Source organism: Halyomorpha halys, unplaced genomic scaffold (assembly GCF_000696795.3).
Source record: "Halyomorpha halys isolate HHAL.00 unplaced genomic scaffold, Hhal_1.1 Scaffold434.1, whole genome shotgun sequence".
In the NCBI taxonomy this organism is placed as follows: Eukaryota; Metazoa; Arthropoda; class Insecta; order Hemiptera; family Pentatomidae; genus Halyomorpha; species Halyomorpha halys.
Window position 1 is genome coordinate 460,272 of NW_027114127.1, and position 23,683 is coordinate 483,954.

Consider the following 23,683-nt stretch of genomic DNA (forward strand, 5'->3'; position numbering starts at 1 on the left):
AAATATACATATACAACTGAAGGCTGAATTTTAATTATATTGGACCACTGTTTAGTAAGATAAGGGCAACTTCATTCATAATAATACAGAAAATAAAAATTGGTCTTAGGTGTCTTAGAGTAGATAACTGATAATAAAATAAAATTAATAATGTTTAACCATTTAGTAACTTGAAAAAAAAAAATGATATTTTACAACAAAAAGCAAATAATGTTTATTTAAAAATTTTCTTAAATGAATAAAAGATCATCAATATATTTTAGTAACAGGAATCACACACACGTAGCATAAATATATACATATTACAATACTTTTTTGACACTAATTCAGGAAAAAATTGGAATAAAACTAGATGGGTATATACAATTAGAATGTAGTTCAAAATCTGAAATATGAGAGAACTATAAGGAAGATATCGAGAATTTTAAGTTTATGATAGTAAGATCATTTATCAGAACCAATAGTCAAATTACTTTGATTAATTAGTTTTGCTTCATCACTTAAAATGAGAATTATTTCTGAAATCTTAACAAAGTTAATTTTGTTCATTAACTTAAATATTCGTAGAAACATATTTATTTAATTATACAGTACAAACAGAAAAATCCAATAACATGGAAGAAACACAGATTAGAGACTAATAGGTCAATGATACTCAAATTAAAAATAAAATGATTAATTAGAAAAGATAAACATAAAAGCCAAGGAATCGCTATCGGTTACCCTCCCTCCCCTCTTCTCTAAAAAAAATGTATAAGGACGGATCCAGAAAATTGATAGCGCAGTGTCCAGTGAGTGTGAACCACAGCAACGTGTGAGCCAGTTTTACGGTAAGTTTTATACCAGAGATGAAAAATAATTACTGTAAATACTTATATTTAAAATACTTCAAGGGTAAATAAATTTGCCATGCTAATTTTAAAGGGTTATTTATTTTTTTCAAGTTCTGTAATTATTTAATAATACTTTCAATATTAAAAATATACTTTTAAAACAGTAATGAAATATTAATGGATGAATAATGACTTAGATATATGTTTTTTTTTTAATATAAAACAATCCCTCTTGCCCCCATTTCTCAGATAGAAAGTTAATCACCCTTGATAATAAAATCTTGTGCCTACCATTCATGAAACTCAAGCGAGTAAAAAGAGAGGCTATTTTATCTATAACATATGTATCAAATAGCGAAAGGTATCATTAGAATTCTTATATTTTATAAAATATAATTCAAATTAAATTAAAACCAAAATAAGCAAATTTGATATGATCCTTATTTAAATAAATTATTTCCATCAAAATACATTTCTATTTCATTATTTTTATTGTTATAAGATTAAGTTCTGATTATTTACTCCCTGATATACTGTAGTCTACTGTTATAAACAATTTTTATTTCATAAATGACACACTAGAAATTTCTATATCATCTTTACAGATATTAAGACAAAAGTTTTTTCAATGAATAATTAAAATATCTACAAAAATTTAGGAGGTACTGTAAAATTAATAACAAAAGTAAATTAAAACCATTTTTTGTACATCTGTGTTAATCCAAGAATGTCATAGTGTTACAACATAGTATCAGATCAAATAAAGTTCAAATAACGCACTCAAGTTTCAATATGAATAAATTAATTAAATAACTAAAAAAATTGAAAAAAATTATTACTGATCAGTAACAAAATCTTTGTTCATAAATCAATAATTTGAGAGAAACAGACGGATGGGTATTGAGTAACATCAGACAGGATAATTGATAGCAAATCTCCTAATCAAACTAAAAAAATAAAAACAATTAATTCTGACAATAACAAACAGGATAAGAATCGTTGATACACAGTTAAACAGAAAAATCTTTCTTAAATAACTCTTCATTTTTTAACTAATTTAAATTTTTTTAAAATATTTTACTTTATCAAAATAATCGATAATAAAATATCTTCAGCTAGTTGGTCGGTTTGTTTTAGAAAGGAAACACATAGTAAGTGCAAACTTATTTTTAATGTGCCAATACTTCATCCCAAATGGTAATCAAGGTAAACCTCAATATAAATTATGGCATGGGATGGGGATAGAAAAAAAATTGAGACCAAGAAAAGGTATTTCTTTAAAATCATTCAATTCATTCATATACTCCATTTGGAGAAGTATACACAGAACCTTAGCATTGGAAAACATTTGGACAGGATGAAATTTTCAATGAAACTCACTTCCACTTTTATGGTTCTTTTCTGCATAGAAAATGAGCCAACATAGTAAATTTGAATCACAGGGAGAGCTGCCTAAATGAAACAGGAAAAAATTTATATCTTTTTCTGCTAAGCCCTGATGAAGGCTTAGAATTTAGGCTCACATTAAAAATAAGTGTAGAGTTGCTGTGCGTGTTTAATTCCTTGACTTTACACCAAAAAAACTTTTTGATTATACTTATGGTCAAGAATATCTTGAACATGATATACTATCTTGTCATCAGTATAAATAAATAAAGTATATGAACTCTTTCAGAGTCAGAATGTATTAATACAGATTTATTATCACATATGTACATTCTTTATAATATTTTTGGTATTTTCTAATAAATGTTTTCAACTAAGGAAACTAAGACTTATATAAATCCAAATACATAAGACTTCTTCACTCATTTATGGGCTGTAAATGTATTTATTTTTTTAACAACTCATGGTTCGACATTTCTCAATAGGCCTATAAAGGTGCAACTAATAACAATGGTAGTTAAGATATAGAAATACCAAAATTATCAATGGATAATTTTAGTATTTCTTATACCTTAACTATGGTTCTCTAAACTTGTTATTGAATCCCATGAATGGAATAGTTGAACCTCACTATCACAATAAGTCTTACTAAGTACATCAAGTTTTATGTTTCTAAGATGAATATTCAAAACCAATATTGTCCTAATTGTAAGATTAACAATAGAAGTTGCTTTGATACTTTCCATACACCTATAGAAACAGGTGCATTTCCTTTTAACTTGGATATAAGTATAATATACAAATTATACCTGAATAACTACTAATCATTCTTTTACGAAAAAGGAAGTTTAATTTTCCATTGTTAACTAATAACAGTTAACTATTGTACCTGAAGGTTTAGCAGCTAATAAATTTTGAATAGTTTGAAGGTTTGTGTAATTTTAGTAACTATCATTCCAATTTGATTCCCCTCTTAAAATGGAGTAAAAGAGGTTTATCCCACCCAGTAATGAGTTACTCACTGATTTCAAGCCCCACATACAGATGGGACTTAAAAGATGTCCAAATAAATTTATTTTTTCTCTGGCAATCTATTTCTGAAATAACAATCAGAAATTGATACCCAAAAAATATAAGTTCAAATTCTCAAAGTTCATCATTTACAAGAGTTATTGAAGCAGCGACAGACACTTAATTATATTCAAGGGATTAATTGTATTTAAAACAGTCACATATTAATGGCATTTATATTCTATTGGGTGTATGCAAAACTAATGAATCAATACAAAAATTCATCTTTTAAGGAGGACTGAGAAATGGTTTCTTGTTCTAACTGAATGAGAGGGCCGGTCTTCTAAAGTTCAATGATGATGATAAGTTTCATTAAGGTTCTCTCTATGTCTAATCCACTTTGCTGACTGAATTTTAGTAGCTGTGAGAGAGATTAGACCTGATCGACTTGGTCCAGGATAACCATTACAGACCATCTGAAAAGTACTCTTTTTAGTGTTTTACATATACAAAACGATAATATGATATTGTTTCTAAATAATTTTAGTTTAAAATATCACTAAATTTAAGATTTTCAAGATCAAAATATAAAAAATAAATTTTAAATATAAAAGGTATGAATATGTAGCAGTAATTATTTTTTCCTCTCTTTCCAGGGAATCATGAAGTTCTATTACTGCCTGACAATATCACTATTAGGAATTGTGCATGGATCTCCATACTATTATCGTGAAGATAAACACCACTCAGAGCATCACAAAGAATATTCCTACGGTAATAGTCAACCCTCATTGTCCGCATATGAATCTTCTCCTCAGAAATATGTAGAAACCTCCCATTTCAGCACTCATGCTGCTCCAGAACGATACTATAAATTAGAGACAAATCCTACATTTTCCAGCGGTTTCAGTCAATACTCAGGAGGGGGTCAGTCAGCTTTTCACCAGAGTGAATTTCAAAGAAGCGGGATACAAAGTGCCCACATAAGTCCATTGGTAACAGGTCAAAGTATAAATGTAGAGGGAATAAAACCTGGAACCTATGTCATAAAGCAAGTTAAAGTTTATCGACAGCCAACTACTTACACAGGTTTCTATGGAACTAGTCATTTAGATGGAAAGAATCTAGAAACTGGACAGCAAGAAGAGAATTTTTATGGAAGTCAACATGAAGAAAACCTAAAAGCACAAACAGGCCAGTATGTCAAGCAAGTGCAAACGAGTTTATATCACCCAATACCACGGGCTCTGCCAACAATTACACAAGATGAAAGCTTATTTGGACAAAAGCAGATAAGTGAGGAAGACTTTAGCCAGTTTGGTCAGCACCACATAAGTGGTCAGAAAGAAGATTGCACATATAATGAACATATTGAAGATTTTGGGCAACAACCTCTAAGAGGAGATTTAAACATTGGACAGGAACAAGAAGACTTAAGTACACACCATTCCCAAGTAGTGAAAACACTAGAAAATACACCTATCAATGATAAAAACAAAGGGTACAAATACTATGAAAAAAGAGTGACCACTTATGGATTACCAGAAAAAGAAAGTAATGCTTATAAACAGACATATGTCCATCATTCACAAATGCATGGAACAGCAGATATTGGAGGGAAAGATTTTGGAAAATTTCAAGACTTTCTATTAGGAAAAACTACAATAAAGCCAACTAATGGTTTTGAAAATGTACCAACAGGATCAAGACAGGAATCAAAACATGTTAGATATAGCCAAGAGGAAGTCCAATTAGAAAAACATGTCCAACCAATTAAACCACAAACACATTACAATAATCCTACATTCATACCACATGCCCCGGGAGGTCAACAAATCTATAGTGGATCATTAGAGGAAGGGCAACATGAAGAGAGTCAATTTGGGCAACATTCACCAGACTTAGGACAGCAACTGGTTTCTGGCAGTTTGGAGGTTGGTCAGCAGCCTGACAGCATTACTGGTCAGCAATTAGAAACCGGTTTCTTTGAACTGGGGAAAAATCAAGAAAGTTTAAATGGAAAACATGTTCATACCTGGGAAAGGCATGTCAACACCAGTACAGTTGAGGTGAATGGATCAAGAAGAGAACCAGCACAGAAGCCATTTGAACATCATCTCAAAACAGAACATTTGGAATTTGGAAAAAGTTCTAACAACAAGCCACACATCCTTGTCAAGGAAAATGTGACCAGAACTGTAATAGTAGGTCATAACATTCCAAAAAAACCTCTTCAAAATGTTCCAGAAGGTCAAAAAGAAGAAACTGCAGATTTTTTGGAAGTAGGCCAAAAAGAAGAGAACATAGGCCAACTAGAAACAGGTTTTTTTGACCTAGGCCAAAAAGAAGAAAATGTGGGCCAATTGGAAACAGGCAATTTAGGAATAGGCCAGCGTGAAGAAAATGTGGGCCAATTAGAAACTGGCGATTTAGGAATAGGTCAGCAAGAAGAAAAAGAAGAAATCCTAAACAATGAAAAATTCAATTTAGGTCAAAAAGAAGAAACTTCCTTTGACTTTGAACTTAGTAAAAGCACTTTTCCTGCAAAATTAATAGAGACTACTACCAAAGCACCAAAATATAATGATCACTCATCATATGTTAAAACATACAATCAACATGAATCACACTACAAAGAATTTAAACAGGCATCCAACAGTAACTTTAAAGATTTCCCAGTATACTACCAGAAATATGATACTACAACACCTAGAAATGGGCAAGAAAACATAAATACAAATAAAAAAACTGATTATTTGAAACTACAACAAAAGGCAGAGGAATTGGCTCTGCAGCTTGGATTAGAAGACATCTCTAAGCAGAAGTCGTCACAACAAGAAAGCTATGAAGATAAATTTGTGAATGAAAATATGGGGAAAACTTCAACCTCTGAGGTTCATGCAACTGAAATAAAAGAACATTCAATTGCAAATCATCACGCATTAGAAACAGAAAGTTTTACCCCAAATAAAAAAATAACATGGGAAACACGTAAAGAAGAATATGGTCTAAATTACCCACTCAACCCTCAAGGTTCATATTCCAAAAAACAAACAAAACATCATTACGAAAATCAAGGTTATATTAACCAACCAATGTTACAAAACTATGGTTACCAGGGACAGAGCCAGCATTCACAGTATGGAGGATATGGACGAAGTTACTCTGCCAGCGGAGAGCGAGCATATTTTAGTGACCAACCAATACAAAAAGCACATACCTCAGGATCGCAATTTTCATTTTTTAGTTCATCAGGAGGTTCTCAAGGCAAAGAGAAGGTGATTGATGATTTCCTAAAGGAACTGGACAAAGATATAGCAATCACTAATCATCAACAACGTCAGCAACAAGGAAGTTATGCAGGAATAACACAGAGTAGACCTGTTAATAGTGATGTAAGCTATTATTCTCAAAGGACAGTATCTACTCACAGTAATAGCAGTTACAGCTCAAGTGGGACAGTACCAGGAGGAACCACAGGAAAAACATGGTATCAAAGAATTGGAGATTCAATAGGAACAGGTTATAATCAAGCTAAAGACAAAGCAAAAGACATTGTCAAGACAGTGAAACAGTCAGTGGGATATTCCAGTTCATAAAGAATTGCTTTCTCCAATTCCTTTCTAATTAATAAAACAATACTTAAAGAGCAAATTAAATTATTTATTTATTTTGTGTGCATTTGTGTGTGTTAAGAGATAGAAAATAGTTTAAACCAATCCCAATCATTTGCCTTTTCATAACATGATAAAACTATGAATTATAAATTTCTGTATACAAAAAATTTGTAAAATACTGTTATTTCTAAAAATATTAATAAATAATAATATTCAAGGTGAAATAAATACTAAATACATAGTTTATAAATTATTTGTTCCAAACCGTGTAAATAATAAATAAATAACTTTTGTATTTATTGAACTTCTCATATTAGTTTATTTATAAAAATTGCAAACCACATCACAATTTCCCTCACCTAAAACTACTCTTTTGTTGTTTTTAATTGTGTTTTTTGATGAATTCTTCTAATTTAAAGAACCAACAGACAGCCATGGATTCAACATTGATGACTTTCCCATTTCTCATATATAATCTAAGATTCAACTAACTATGGGAGCCTCTCTATGTTTTTTTTAGACATTGTTAATCCTAATCGTCAAGTATCAGCGATGAGGAGAAATCATGTTTATTTTCACCTATACAATATCCTCTGAAGATGAATTCCATTAAAGATTAATATTACTTGTAAAAAATATTTTTCAAATTGGATAGATTAATGAATGGATGTATGGAAAAATAACATATAGCCAACAAGTGAATTCTAGGTTCTGAAAACATTTATTTTGTTAAGAGTTTATGGGAAGTCTAGATGTCATAATCCTTACACTACAAAATCTGTTCGAAAGGGAAAAAATAAATAAAACTACAATAATAATTTTAGTATTTTGAAAGAAAAACTACTTCAATTACAAAATACTGTCAACTATTTTGGAAGAAGAGTATTTCAAACACTGATTGCACTCCCGCAATTTAGAAGTAAATCATTTCAAATATACATGACAAGAAATATTATTTTAAAATAACTGTTTTTCTATATCTGAAATACTCTTAAATTATTATGTAGCAAAAGTATTTTAAATGGAAGACACGAAATACAAAATACTATTTTGTACTTTACACTTTGAAATATAACTTACATTTTATTTCCTTTCTTAAAAAACAGATTTTCCTTTATTTTGTTTTAGAAATACAATATACTTTTTGTACTTAGTATTTTATCCTCTATTACACAAGATATAAAAAATGTATTTAAAATACTACTCAACTCAGCTCCACCACTAATTGGATTGTAGAATATTTCTCAGAAAAAATTTATGTTATCAAAGAATTTCTGTTGTGGCACTATCAACTGTGATATACTATAAGATAGTATTGAAAGGAATATGGTCCGGGTGCGCTCAGAAAAACTCAAATAGTAGAATAATACTATTTTAATGAGCCAACGTTTCGCCCCACGTTGCAGGGCTTCGTCAGGGCTAAAAAAGATACAAACACATAATTACAAAAGGAAAACAAAAACATAAGTGTAAAATAACAGGGGTTATGTTTTTGTTTTCCTTTTGTAACTATGTGTTTGTATCTTTTTTAGCCCTGACGAAGCCCTGCAACGTGGGGCGAAACGTTGGCTCATTAAAATAGTATTATTCTACTATTTGAGTTTTTCTGACCGCACCCGGACCATATTCCTTTCATCTTTACACACAGCCAATCAATAATCTTCCAATAAGATAGTATTATTTCTTACCTCAGGCAAAGACTTGAAATATGATACAAACAGTTTTTGCTGAGCAGGATCTGAAAAAATAACAACATATAATTATAATTCTATAGTCTAAGAAAAACTTCAATAACACAAAGTGGAGGGAATGCTCAATGTTCCATAATATATGGATATTAACTTTTCAGCCTTTTCTTTTTCTGGATTGTAAGAAATATTTAGATTTTGACATTTCTTGCTCCGTAACACATTTTACCACATTTAGTTTACTAGTCCTATATTAGAACTTTCTAGTCAGGAGAAAAATTACTTTTGTCTTTCAACACTATAATGAAAGAGTAATACATATTTTAGTATTAGTATTACATATTACAGTAGTACTGTTTATCAATTACAGATTCCAAAAAAGAAAATAGGATTCAGACCAGTTATTTTGATAAGACAATTATTAATAAAGTCAATTCAACTAAGGAAATCTCTATAGCAAAATGACAAGAAATTATATAAAGATAATACAAAAACGAAAACAGCAAAACTCCCTAAAATGGCATGGAAAAACAATGAGGACCTAAGTATTCTTGAAGAAGTACAAAAGACCATTGAATGTTTGAAAAATAAAAGGGTAGGAGGTAGTGATGATATACAAATTAAGCTTCTTATAGAAGGAAAATAAGCACTAATAATGACTCTTAGTATTATCTTCATTATAATAAACAAAACAGAACAACAAACATTGCATACCAGGATCAATATAGAACAACCTGGCTTTCACTCCACGTTCAGCACAATAGATCAACTCCAATGCATTAATCACATCATTGAGACAGGAGTGGAATATGGGAAGGAAGTCATTTATCAACTATTCCAGTACTACTAAGGCAAACTTTAGCAACTATTCCATGGTTTTTGGCTTAACCAACCATGAGCATACTGGGGAAGCACAAGAATGTAGGGTATATTAATGTAGTCATTGAAATAGAATCAGAAGAAATAGTTGAAACTAGCAAAAAATAAGGACTGAACATAAATATGAGAACCAAAATGATAACTAATTCCATTAAAATATCATTTTATGTAGATTGTATACAGTTAGAATATGTAGAAGAATACAATTATTTAGGACATATAATAGAATTCAAAGCGAAAATGAATAAATAAATCGACAGGCGAATAAAACTAGAGTGGTACAAATATGGGTACCTCAAAAAGATTTTTAAAAGGAGTCAAGCAATAGACCTTACAGCCAAAATATTGTCTATGTGTTTATCCTGCAATTCTCCATGGGGCACCAACTTTAACTCAGGTTGAATACAATACAGATGAAGCTTTTAAGGAGTGAAGAAGCTTCAGGGTTGAAGCTTATCAGTTAAAATAGCATTGGGGTAGACAAATGGCAAGGATGGATAGGTTGTCCAGGGTATGCACTGAGAGGATCCCAAGATAAAACAACAGGAAAAGTACCATAGAATGCCTCTTAGATGGAGGGGCAAAATGGCTCAATATGAGGGCGATAAATAGTAGCTTGTTGCTAGGGATAGGACCAGATGGAAAAAAACATTATTGAATTTATTGTTTGTACTTTAATGAATCTGTTTTGTTTACAGTGCAGATTTTAGCTTTTGCCGACTATTTTATTTTATACAGGGAAATCTTATCTGTATTGATTTATTTTGGAATAACAGATAGTTTGAACTCCTTTTTCTTTGCTGCAGCCATCTCCATTAAAATTCCACCCTTTACAACAGGCTTTTGTCAAAATATGGGAGCCAATAAAGTTTATAATTATTATACTAAAATTTTTATCTCTTTGTGCTAAAAATTATTATCCCGCCACAAAACCCTTCCCTACGGAAGTATACTAAAGAATAATGATGCTTATAGAGTTTCACTTGATTCTCTGTACATTATAAAAAAACAGAAATACTGTTTTAAGTAAAGTTATGTCTGTATCTTTATTCATTTTGTGCTGATGATCTGCTGAGGTACAAAGTAAGAAGATAAAGAAGTACAAATGGGACTTTCCTGTCTATATTTAATGTTTCTTACCCTATTTTCCCTTCTCTATTAAAAAGTATGCAAAAACGGGGGGAAATGTTTACTTTTCAGATGGTTTTCTAATTTATGTAATGTGTATTGCCTCCTCTTCCACTGCTAATGACCATCACCTTTATTTCCTTTCAAAATAAAGGTGTGAAGATTTCCTTTATCAATAAGCTCTTTATAGCATGGCTATTCACAATAAAAAGCTCACTCAAATTAAACTAAACTCATGTCTGAACAGGAATCAAATTTCAGAAGGTACCATACCAAAAATTCTTCCTTATGTATTCTTGACTCCATCCCTGTATATTATAAAGATGATTGTAATCCAAGTGCAAAAGAAAACTTGAGAATGAATGGGATCTAAACTAAACTTCTTAATTAATGTGAACACATGAACTTAATGGGTTACAGAGAAAAATAATTCGCATTCATTTTTTACAAACTTGGTTTCACATTGACATCTATTACAGTTTAATGAAAGCTTTCTATAAACCTTCTATCTATTTGATAAAATGAACAAAACTGTTAGTATTAGAAAGAAACTGATAAAATACAGTGGAAGAGACACAGTAAGTTTCCCTACTTAATTGAATAAAACTAAAAGTATAAAATGTGATTCTAGTCCTTTTTCTATATCATTCACTTGTATAATATATGCATATTATAATGTATATATAGCATAATTAGAGGTACACTCACATAACTTGAACTTTCTAAAAAAAAAAAAAATAGAATCGCAAATGTGACTAAATAATGATTTGTTATTTTCAATCACACATGAGTCGATCTAGAACCTTTTGTCTGAAACTAAATCATTATAATCATTGCTTAATTAGTTTTTACTAATCCTAGAACATAAGAAAACATGAGTTCAAGGACTTTGTATTCAATAATTATAAACATCGGTACTAAAACTGAAAATTTATGGTTTTTGTTCTTCACATTCATAAAAACCACAGAACTTTAAATGAATAGAAAAGAAATAAACCTATGATAAAATAATTCAAATTAAAAAAAATAAATAAATAGAACAAAATTATCTTGAAGAAATGATACAAATATTACAGAACACAAACTACAATTTAGACCATTGATGACAGTTAGTATCATTACGTTTCTGAATCAATGTTTTCAGAATGTTAGTTTCAGTCAAAATGAGTGCCATAGAAGATTGTCCAACTCTCATTCAGGATAATTGAACAAAACTATATGCCACATCATATCAAAAGTAGTTATACAGTTTCTCTAATAAAGAATGTTTAGTTCTCTTAAACTTCACTTTGACTGCTTCAAGAGAAGTAATTTCTCTTTAATCCTGACTTCTCAGTTTCTTCAGTGGTAACAGAGTTGCCAAATCATGTAACTTTTGAATTAATTTATGTAAGAAGATAGTCCAGGTCGCAGTCAAGAAGAGTATAAAATAGTAATAAAACTATTTATTAGTAACCAATTATTATTATTTTGTACTATTCTAGACCACCACCTGTACTATCTCCCTTTAATGTATTACATAAGGTTAACTGTCTTCAAATAATTTATATAGACTTGAATAAACCTGATTACTCAAATAATAAATATTTGGATATAAAAATAGAATAGTTACATAGTAACTGGTGTATAGATAATCAAAATTGACATTCAAACCACAAGTTACAACCAAGATATAGGTATAAAAATGTGAAAACATGACAGAGAGATAACGTAAATAAAGCCATGAACTGATCCAACTATAAGGTAATAATATTGTAAATTATACTATATAGGAATCCCTGTTAATTAAAAAGTATATTAAACATTAAAGCATTAAGCTGTTGGACAGTCCAAACCTAAAAATTTTGAGACATAAAAACCATGACAACGACAACAACATAAATTACCAAACAAAAATAATATAAATAAATACCCATAGAGCCAATAACATGCTGTTTATTAGCCATGATAGAATATGTTATTTTAGTGTAATTCAAGACTATGACTTTATGGCGGTAAATGACAAGTGACTGCAGGATCGATTAGTAACTATCAAAGTTAAATTAGAAATACATTATCCCGTTTCTAAAACCAAGAGAATTAAAAACAGCGTTAATTTACTATTAAATATTGTTCATTTGAGTCACTACTACTCTAAGAAAACGAAACTGATAATGCAAAGGAATTAAAAAATTAATAAGATTCAAATTAGCTCTATGGTATACAGTAGTAGGTTTATTCCAGGTTATACATCATCTGATGTTGCACAATCAAATCTAATTGTAAAATTTTGATTTCAAGGTGACAAGTTCTTGGAGTTCAAAGTTGTAATGGCTTTTCGTGTGCTTAATATAAATGTTCCCATTTTGAAGAAATCTCTCAGTTTCCCTGCTTTGAGCTATCACAAAAATGTGAGTTACTATGAACAGTCACTCTGCTTGTGTTATAAATGACATTTGATGGGAGATTTTTAAAAATAAATTTATTAACACTGATAGAATCATTATCACCACTACAGGATATGTATGTGTATAATTTTGCATATCTGTTGTCAATAGTTGTTTGTGTTGTTAAACACTTAGGTTCTATTTATGAAAGTATTATTTAGATACTATCAGTTGTCAGATTAAATTTTCAAAAATTATCACAAAATAATTTATACACAAACTGACTGAGTGAAAGTTTTAGAATTATAAGTCACTTATCCAAGCTCAAAATTATGGCTTTGACAATACTTTTTTTATTATTTGGGATACCTACTTCTCACCCACAATACCAAAAACGGTCAGTAATTTGAATGAATTTTTCCTTGCTATGGTTATTAGTGTTATTCAACATTTTTTAATTTTGACTATTAGGGGTGAGATTTCTCATATTATTTTCTACAACTTCTGCCTATTTATACTTCCTAGAAACTTTTTATGACATTTTTAATAATTGTAAACCATTGTATTGCATGATTTAAATGTTTCACTGTTTTACATTGTTTTTAATACATATTTTTAAATAATTCACATTGGTTTTTATTACAGATTTTTTAATATTTCACCTTATTCACATTTTCCTATTTAATTTTTATCACAAGTATATATTTTAGTATTTTAATGCAAAAAAAATTTTGTTTAGAAAAAATAAATTACCACATAGACAACTCTCAATTATTTTCTGGGAACCTTAAAATAAACGTGTAATATTGTGAAAGTTATCTCAATATAAATTCTGAGCTACATTATTTTTCTCTGAGTTCAATGGATTAGGCACCATTTAGGTCTTTTTAATTTATTAATTTTACATCTGTGTGGGAATACTTCCGACGTTTTGGACAGTTCATCCATCTTCAGGGGCATATTTTGTAATACAATTAAAGTTTTTTTCTCTTTCAAGTTTTGTTAGCCAAATTTCTATGCCTTTTCAATGTTAAAAGAGTAATTACCTATAAATCTTTTGATTGATAGATGTAGTGACATTTATTGACTATAAATATGTTTTGTTACATGAATAAGTTTTATTGATAAATTGATGAAGAAATTTCAAGCAGAAATTGAACTAAAATGACAGTAAGAACAAAAGGAGATATTGGTGGTTAGCATAACATCCACCATAAAAATTAAAAAAAAAATAATAAAATTTAGCCATTTTAAAAATTGTATAGTTACAAACAACTTTGTAACTGTTTTTCAAAATAGACCCTTAAAGATGGACAGACCGTCCGAAACATCGGAAGTATTAGCACACTGATGTTAAATTAATAAATAAAGAAATTGAAATAAAAAGACTAATCATTACCAAAACAAAACTCTATTACAACAATATTTGCAGCTAAATTTAGATTGATTGATGAAAGTTGATTTAGCAACACAATTGTTGACAGTTTGTTTTTAAAAACATAAAGACACATTTCACTTTTAACTTCGCTAGTGAGAAAGATGAGGATAGTGATTTTAAATTAAAACTGTTTCAATTAAATTATTATTATTTTTTAAACCTTTTTTAACAAATTAAACAGTTTTATAAAATATTTTGTTTATTTTTAGGCTTTTTTAAGCTGAGTTTCTTCATTTTGGGATTTTTTTTATATTAAATATTTCTGTTTTATTACATGTTTTTGTAAAAATAAACAAATATTAATATAAATATTTTGACCTTTTTTATCACATAAAAATCCCTTCCTTTGTGACAATAATTAGGTAATTTTCAAGATGTTCTAAAACCAGCATATGGAAGATTTTATTTCATCCCGTGGTCTCTCATGAATCTGGAAGCTGGACAACTTTAATGGCCAAGAATTGTCAACTCCTATAAAGGAAGTTCCCCTTTCAAATATATCAAGTTGTTAAAGGAATTTAGAGGAGGCAAACAAATGAGAAGTTTTACAATCTGTAAGCTAAAGATCATGTGAAAGTCATAAGGCTTATTTGGGCCAGGATTCATGCTTTGTATGTTTGTAAATGAAAATATAAGGAAGCTATCAGCTGGGCCTTTATTTAATCAAGCTGATGCATTTGTAGGCCTAAACTGTTCCAAGGAGATTGTGTAGCCGTTGACTCCAGAACAAGGGATACATGGAGATAATGCTGGAGAAAGTTGGGACATGAAAGATGCATTGCTGTAGGATGATGTTGATTACATTTTTAGTATCATTAAAGTTTTCTGTGATTTTTTTGCTTTAGGTATATCATAACAATCAACTTCCATGTATTAAAGAGATTAAGAAACTTCCCTATCCACCCCCAAGCTCTCTTCAGAGCTCTTGATTTATCTTTAGCATTGGCCAAACAGATAATCAATTTATTTTTAATAAAAATATTTCTTAACATCTCTAGTAAATAGTAACATTATGAAAAGGTATTGAGTAATTGAGTTAGTAGAATTTTGGTACCAGCGAGAAACTTGTTCCAATTAACAAAATGTTACGTTAGATGTAGAAGTAGGCGCTCTGGAGCATCACTCTCTCTTAGTTGATCTTATAATTTAATTATTTAAAGAATACTTTTCCAACTAAAATAATATTTCTTGACATATATCAACTATTACTATTATTATAGTTACTTTATTTGGTTATGTTATACAAACAAATTGTGAAGGACATTATTGATCTATTTGGTCATAATTTTGCTAAACAGGATTATCCTTCAGTAATATTCATGTGAAAACCTGTCTACCATAGAAAATATAAATAAATGAGTTGTTTATAAATTGGTATGCGGAAGAAAGATAATCAACACTATAGATAGTTTTTTAATATTTTTAAAGGTTTAAATTCCTGTTTTTTTAATTTAACATGTTCAATGCAAAAAATAATGTTTCAAATTTTTAACACCACGTAAATACATTAAGTGAAAATTTAGACATATAATAAATAGACTGCTTTTTTATATTTTCCTTGGCAACTGAGATAAATTTAAAACAATTTTTATTATAATTTAATGAATGATCATAGAAGTAAATAATTTTACAATTTCATAGGTTATAGATCATTATGAAAATCCACGAAATGTTGGTTCATTGGATAAAAATGATAGCAATGTTGGAACTGGTTTGGTAGGAGCACCAGCTTGTGGAGATGTAATGAAATTACAAATAAAAGTTGACAAAGATGGTAAAATTGTCGATGCCAAATTCAAAACTTTTGGATGTGGTTCTGCAATAGCATCTAGTTCTCTGGCTACAGAGTGGGTCAAAGGTAAAACGGTATGTATCATCATGGTAATAGTATATCTTTTATCTGGTCTAGATTAAACTGCCCATAGTTGTGATTTAAGGAGAATTTTGTTTTGGTTGTGGCCAGTGAAGGCAATTCACTAATAAGTGAAACTTATTTTTATTTTTAAAAACAAAATGAGTTTATAATAATAATAACAATAAGTTTCACATTTTTCTTCTTTAATCCTTCCCCTAACCAACTTCTTAAATGTTTTAAAAGTTAATTTAAGTGCAATCTCACTTTTTATGGAATATTTGATTTGAGTTACTGTCTACACATTATTTAAAATGAATGTCTAGTTAATATTTACATCATGGTAATCTCTTTAATTTTAATGATTTTAGTGTGGATAAATTAGTTTGTTTGATGGTTATGTGATTTTTATTGTATTTATTATTTTGGTATTATAACAGACAATGAAGATTAGATTAGTGTTTTTTTTTTGTTTTAGACTTTTTATTGGGTTGTTCAATTACCTCAAACTGAAGTTCAAAAATTTATCAGTGTCAAATTTATTACAAGACTTTGATGTATACCAGGCAGCTACTTTTTTCTCCAAGTAATTTATTATTTGTTTCCTGGAAAGCCTTAATTGCTTTTAAGAAAATTCTCAGGGTTCCTAGGAGCACAAACCACTGAGATAGCCTCTCCCCAACCAACACATATTTCATTGGATAATGGTATATTGATAGCAACAATTGTAATTTATCGTGATTGTAGCAGTAATCAAGTCAATTTAGGATATACCTTTCTTTTGTTATTAGGTTTCTTGGTTTGAAGCATCACTGTCGATTTTCAGAATGTTTGAATAAAATAATTTATAAGATGTAGCCAACTGAAATTGAGAGATTTAAAAATTATTATCTTTTATTAGCGTGGAAATTACCTTTGATTAATATGAATCAAGCTTTAGCACTCTTACTCAGTCTCCACTTGCTTTTAATACCAGTGACACCACTTGGATTTCTTTGGGTCCTGCTTTCTCTTGCATGGATGGCAAAGCTTCATCAAGAGTTCCATAGGTTGAATGGAAATATTGTTTATTGATGTGAATGTGTGGCAAGGTGGAATTATTATATTTTTACTTGAAGTAATTATCTGTATGTGTATAAATTATTCTTATTACTTATTATATATTTTTTTACTTATTTTCATAGCCATTATATATATATTTTGTAAGTATTGGAAGTCAAAACTAGTGTTTAGAGATATTCAATTAGTGTTTGGTTAAAAGATTTGTAAGGAATAACAATGTAAGAGTATTTGAAGTTTTCTTAAATCAGTTACTCACTAATTAATTACATATTTTTTTTTTAAATAAATTTTGAAGAGGTCAGAATAACTTACACCACTTTTGCTTTCAACAGCTCATATGTTGTATAAATGTACATTTAGAGCTCTAATACCTGTTCTTCTTGATGTGGCAGCATAATTATTAATCTTCAATAAAAAAAAAATTATAAATCAGGTGAAAAATTATTGTATATATAATTTTCATTCTATTTGCAGGTTGATGATGCATTAAAACTTAAAAATTCTGATATTGCGAAAGAACTTGCTCTACCACCTGTAAAATTACATTGCTCCAGTAAGTTTTTATTTTAGTATAAATTTAATTTTGCTTTATTATAATTCTAGTATATTTCTGATGAAAACAAAAGATCATATTGTCTTTTAGTGAGTTGATCATAATATGTTCCTCCTTACGGATCCTTACTTAATTTAATATAATAAATGGAATTTGGCCCATTGTGTATTTGGTCTGGGTGCGGTCAAATAAAACTCAAATAGTAAATTTTATTTTTTTAATTTTCTGTACTTATGTTAAGTGTTTGTATCTTTTTTAGCCCTGCAACGTGGGGCGAAACGTTGGCTCAAATAAAAATAGTACACCAATTTACTATTTGAGTTTTATTTGACTGCACCCAGACCAAATTCTATTTATTGATTACAGAAAGTATGCAATGAAAAGTAATCAAGTACTGTCCAGCTCTACTTCTGAATGAATGGCTGGGGAAAATCATGATGAAATATTGCTTTTTTTTTTACTTAAAATAGTTTCTAGTTAATTAAACCTCTAGTTCCCTTCAATATACACTGATAGTTGTAGAATTCATAAGAATAAATTGAAAATGAACACAGTTTATGTCACAAGATACTAGTGTACTATGTTGTAACATGGGCTAAAAGGATCAAATTCGTATGCCAAATTGGTGAATTTGGGTGAGATAGAGTGCTAATTGTGTATACAGATTAGAGGTATGTCCATTGAATGTTTATAAAAAGTTTGTTGATAGATGGTTTTCAATTAAAAAAATAAAATAAAGGGCCAAGAATGATGATTGTTTATGCTGGAAGTGATGATCATTTTGTTGCCAATGCACCTATAATGTATATTTCAAAAAAAGAAAAAGATAATCATGTCGATCTGAAAAGCCTGAAAGAGGTGTAGTAGTTATTGGTAACCCTTCTTACCATAAATGATTGTCAGAATTTTCTCCAACATCTAGTTAAAAAAAAATGTTATCTAAAGAAACTACACTTATTGTGGTGGCTCTGCTGTTATGGGGTAAAAAATCTTAAATTAACTCAGAGATAATTGTTGAGATGGAATCTCAAAGATATCTTGATTATTCAGCTAAACATTAATAATAATAAATAAACTTCTCTTAATAAGTTTGATAAAAATTATTATGTTTCAGTGCTGGCTGAAGATGCCATCAAAGCAGCTCTTGCCGATTACAAGATCAAGCAACAGAGCAAGAGCCAGGAAACTAAAACTGTATAAGCTTATTTAAAAATATAATTATTCATGTTATAATATTGTTTTATGTTTAACTGTAGACAGGTTTATTTCTTATTATGTAGATTTATGTAGATAACGCTATATTTCTAGGAATAGGCATACATATATTCATATATATATGAGGAAGTTATTTGTAAAGAATGTGATAAAAATTGAAAGTAACATCAAATTATTTTTGTATGGTTTTAATGTATTTGGTTTGTTAATTTATTGTCATTTTAATTTTTGTATATTATTTTAATGGCATAGTGTAATAAAGGCATAAATTAAATCTACTTCACTCTTCTTTTTAGTGTGCCTCTTATAAACCCTTTGAAAACAGATAACTGCTGGTGCAGTATTCATAGAGGTGGTCCTAATGTAAATGTAGGACTCGGTAGACTACTGTAAATGAAGGACGGAGGGAGCCGTGCTCAGTGGACTGACCACTGCTTTTTCAATATTTCATCTTTAGTGGTTGGGAACCCACCTAGTAGCATTTTAGGAAGTTTATATTACATTTTCTAACTACTAAAGCAGGATATTATAGAAGCTCTAGTGAGTTGGAAAACCTTGCATTGGCTTTTGTTGTTTTGATTTTTTTTTTTCTTTATGATGGGAAGCTAAATAAATATATTATCTTATATATGTATAATGTAATGTATCTCTATCAAATCAACCAGTTAAATCTGGAAAAGTTGCTGACATTTTTTATTTATATTTGTTCTGTAGTAAGAGTTAAAAACTGGTATTCATTGATTATTTAGTTTTTCAGTTCTTTTATGAGAGCCCATTCTGTATTTGTTTGTCCACATATTTTGCTTTTTAGAAAGGTTTGTTAAACTATGTTGCTCCTTGGTTTTTAATTATATTTGATTAAAACAAAAAAAAATCTTAAAGGTAAAAAAAACTAAGACTCCCTTTATTTTTTTCCTGAATACAGTGCTTGTAGTAATTCATCATATTTCGGGTAATTTTTCATTTTTTTTAAAAAATAAAAGTGATGATATGTAGAGTTTATTTAAGGATTAAGTATAATCAGAGTAATATTTTGAAATAGGTATGCATATGCTGCTTATATTTTGCATGTTGAGATGTGAGCAAAGAGGTAAGGTAAGGTAAGGTAAGTTCATATCCCACACCGTTTTATAGTCTTAATTTAATGTTTATAAGTACAATTTATTTAAATAATAAAAAAAACTTCCTACCAGTTTCTAAATGTTTTGGATTACTAATTTCAGTTTTATTATTCATTTAACCATTTTATATTTATTCTACTCCCTTGAGTTAACGAGAAAAATGCATTACTTAGTGAAATTTTGGACCAATTTAAAATATTATTGATGCCTAAAATTTTGGGGGAACAGATTTTATGCTTTTACCCTAAGAGCTGTTCAATTTAAATATGACTGTAAATATAGCTGTGCAATTTAAATATAAGAAGAATGTATGTCATTTACGCATATTAATTTATGTAATTACTCTTAGTAGTAGAGTGAGCGTGCACTTGCATCTTTAATGGAGCTTCTAATTGTTTTTATTACTAAATAAACCAACTAATTATTTTCAAGGTTTTTCTGTAGAGAGGAATAATATAACATTTATTGACAAACCTTCGAAATTAAATTATCAATAGCCTACCAATGCAAACATTTAAAATTTTAGTCTACATTTTCCCTGATTTACCTTAGATACGAAGGGTTAATAATTAAAAATAAAAAGTTTCAGAAACAATTCTTAGTGTTGTAATAAGTAGATAAAATTTTATTATTAAGACCTTACTAGGTTTGTATTTATAAAAAAAATGTTAAATATAGCTAAAATTGTATGAAGCTTTAATTGCGCTCAGATTTTCTATATGAAATAGCTCTAAAGAGACTCACTTAAAAAATCTAAAATTAGGTTTTCAATTTTGAATTTAGGATAAACTGTCAATAGCACTCACATGTTTAATCTGAAATATATCAAAAGAGATATTTTAGAAATCTGCAATTTTGAGGAAATAATTATTTTTTTTACTCTTGAACATTTCATCACAGGCTTTTATTAGTAAAAAATGTTTAAATATAGCTAAAATTGTACAAAGCATTAATGGCGCTTTTACGCTTCTAGCTATTTTTAAGAATAAATTCTCAGTGATCCAATTTTAATTACTTATCGCAGCACAATAATAAAAAGTCAGGACTTTTAAAGTATGCCTCTTCTGAGATATTTCAAAGTGAACATCTGACGCTATTAAAACTTCTTACAATTTCTGATTCAAACTAAAAAAACGAACATACTTGATTACATATGGAAATTGTAATGAAGTCCCATTAGAAAAAAAGGATGCTACTCTTAGGCCTGAAACTTTTTAGGTAAGTAGTATACTTGAAGCAAAAATGGAGGAGGCCCTAATTCTGTGATGGATTGTTGTGCCTTATATAAAGCAACTAGCTTAGCCGGCAATGCTTCGCTATTGTTGTATTTGAGGATATTCATAGATTTAATGAACACAATTGATAGATTGATAAAAATTATCTTATTTAGTTAAAATTAAACATTAATGTATACTTAATTATTATAATTTGGTAAAATAAATGCGCTAAGGAACGAAATTTATATTATGTTTTAAAAGCTATATTGATCTTTTTTTTTTAACACAAATCTCTAAATATATCTAATAGTAATATAGAGGAACCCTGTGTCCTAGATTCATGAAATTATAATTATTGAAAAAGCATAAATTCACAAAAATATTGATTGGTTTCTCATTTCGTATGTGGCTTAAATTGTAATTACTGTTTTATTCAATTTTAGTTAATTGCAATGCACTTAAATATACAATGCTTTTGGTTTTGGGGATATAAAATAAAACTTTTAAAAAGTTTTTATTTATTTGAAACCCATATTTCAACCTTTATAAGGGCATTTAATCTGAATTTCATTAACTTATGTTGAAAGAGCAGACATTCAGCTCTCTAAGGGTTTTATTAATGTAAAAATAGAATAAAATGCAGAGAAGTTTATGATTATATGGACAATGGACATCTGAAAAAAAAAATCCTCCAAATTGATCAAGTTAAAAAATTTTCTTATCTTTAATTTTTTTTAAAAAATGGTCTTTATGAGTTTGAGATTTGCTTTTTCATAAAAAAAAAAAATTGTTGACCTACTTTACCCTCAGCCACATTATATTTTTAGTGAATATAATCATTTAATATCATTCCTTATTATTCTGAAAGAGACAAATAAATTGTTTAAAATGTTTACTTTCTGATCTACAAACCAAAGACATTTAAGTTTGTTCATAACTTTTTCACTCCAAAAAATCGGGGATTTCAGTAGCCCTAAATCTCATAGCAAAGGGAAACATTTTGAAAAAAAAAACACTTAAATTGGTCCGGTAATTCAGAAGTTTATTGTGGATAAAGATTCAACCATTCCCTTTTATATATATATACAGACTAACTGACCCGGCAATGCTTCGCTACTGCCATATTTGATGATGTATATTTATATATATTAATTATTGTAAACTTTATTATTATGATTTAGTAACATATTTATTTTTGGATTAAAAACCCTCAATGTGCTTCAATACAATATTAGTACTATATTGAAAAAATTCAAATGTACTGAGATTTTAAAGTGTGGTTAAAGATTTTTTGGAGTGAAACAAAGATGATATACCTCAAAAAACCCTTAAATATAAATTTTCTTAATTAAATTGGAGGATGTATATAGATTTATTGAACAAAATTGATACTTTCTTAAAATTTATTACATTTAATTAAAATTAAACATTTAGAAATACTTTATTATTATGGTTTGGTAACATAAATTGAACCAATACATGTTTTAAAGTAGCAATCATAAATTTTGATTAAAAAATATAAATAGGTTCAACATTACTCAACTAATCTACACCAAACTTTGCAGTGGCTTCAGTAAGGATAATAATAAGTAACATTAAAATTTAGTAACATATATACTTTTGATACAAAAACTCTCACTCTGCTTCAATATTAGTACTGTATTCAAACAACTGATACTGATTGACACATCAAAGAGTGGTAAAATATTTTTTGGAAGTAAAACTAAGTCCACTGATTCATTTTATAATATGAAACGTTCAATTTTCTTCAAAATATTTTTTCTTCGTGGATTTCATTATTTTTAAACTTTCCCCATGGTGAAATGGAACATTTTGAGTAAACTGCACTTAAACATTCAGATTGACATATGAAAGTGTGGTAAAAGATTTTTCAGGAGTGAAAATTTATTATCTTTTACCACAAAAAAAAAACTGCACGTAAATCGGTCCAGTAATTTAAAAGTTTATTATGGACAAATATTAATAATTATAATAATCTTCTTATAATTTAAGACATTTTTTTATCTATCTATCATATACTATATGAAATAGGAATAGTTTTTAAATAATCTCTCCCTGTGCCCCGCAATTTTTAAAATTTTGAAAAAATTGAGACCTATTTACCTATGAAAGTGTGGTAAAAGATTTTCTAGGAGTGAAACAAAATGCTTATTCATTTTCAGTACCTATTTAAACCCTTAAATACGAATTTTCGAAAAAATCTGGAAATAAATTTTTTTAGCCTTTGATTCCTTTTTAAAATCTAAACAATGGAAGTAACTTCAAAACGGCTAAATCAATCTACACCAAACTTGGT

At 28.8% G+C, this 23,683-nt stretch overlaps 3 protein-coding genes across 4 annotated transcripts in view; 2 read left to right on the forward strand and 1 right to left on the reverse strand.

The window, feature by feature from the left end:
* spel1 (DNA mismatch repair protein spel1) overlaps positions 1–12,750 on the reverse strand; it is a 32,536-nt gene extending 19,786 nt beyond the window's left edge. Inside the window, exons 1-2 of the mRNA XM_014423659.3 lie at positions 12,455–12,750; positions 8,536–8,585 (exon numbers count right to left, since the gene is read on the reverse strand). Of these exons, the coding sequence (XP_014279145.1) occupies positions 8,536–8,585; positions 12,455–12,488 (84 nt within the window). The 5' untranslated portion in view covers positions 12,489–12,750. The remainder of the gene's footprint in view (positions 1–8,535; positions 8,586–12,454) is intronic.
* LOC106682668 (uncharacterized) lies at positions 725–7,151 on the forward strand. The gene is made up of 2 exons (XM_014423658.2): positions 725–830; positions 3,887–7,151. The coding sequence occupies exon 2, from the start codon at positions 3,893–3,895 to the stop codon at positions 6,827–6,829; it is 2,937 nt and encodes a 978-aa protein (XP_014279144.1). The 5' UTR covers positions 725–830; positions 3,887–3,892; the 3' UTR covers positions 6,830–7,151.
* Positions 12,751–12,757: 7 nt separating the features above from the next.
* Positions 12,758–19,306, forward strand: IscU (Iron-sulfur cluster assembly enzyme). 2 transcript variants are annotated; one of them, XR_010844506.1, is made up of 5 exons: positions 12,758–12,932; positions 15,988–16,212; positions 16,677–16,784; positions 17,735–17,813; positions 18,928–19,046. XR_010844506.1 is itself a non-coding variant. In XM_014423670.3 (4 exons), the coding sequence occupies exons 1-4, from the start codon at positions 12,852–12,854 to the stop codon at positions 19,011–19,013; spliced, it is 471 nt and encodes a 156-aa protein (XP_014279156.3). In that variant the 5' UTR covers positions 12,762–12,851; the 3' UTR covers positions 19,014–19,306. The 2 variants fall into 2 exon arrangements, 1 of the variants encoding a protein (XP_014279156.3); XM_014423670.3 differs by lacking the exon at positions 16,677–16,784 and having other exon boundaries at positions 12,762–12,932; positions 18,928–19,306.
* Positions 19,307–23,683: the final 4,377 nt, after the last annotated feature.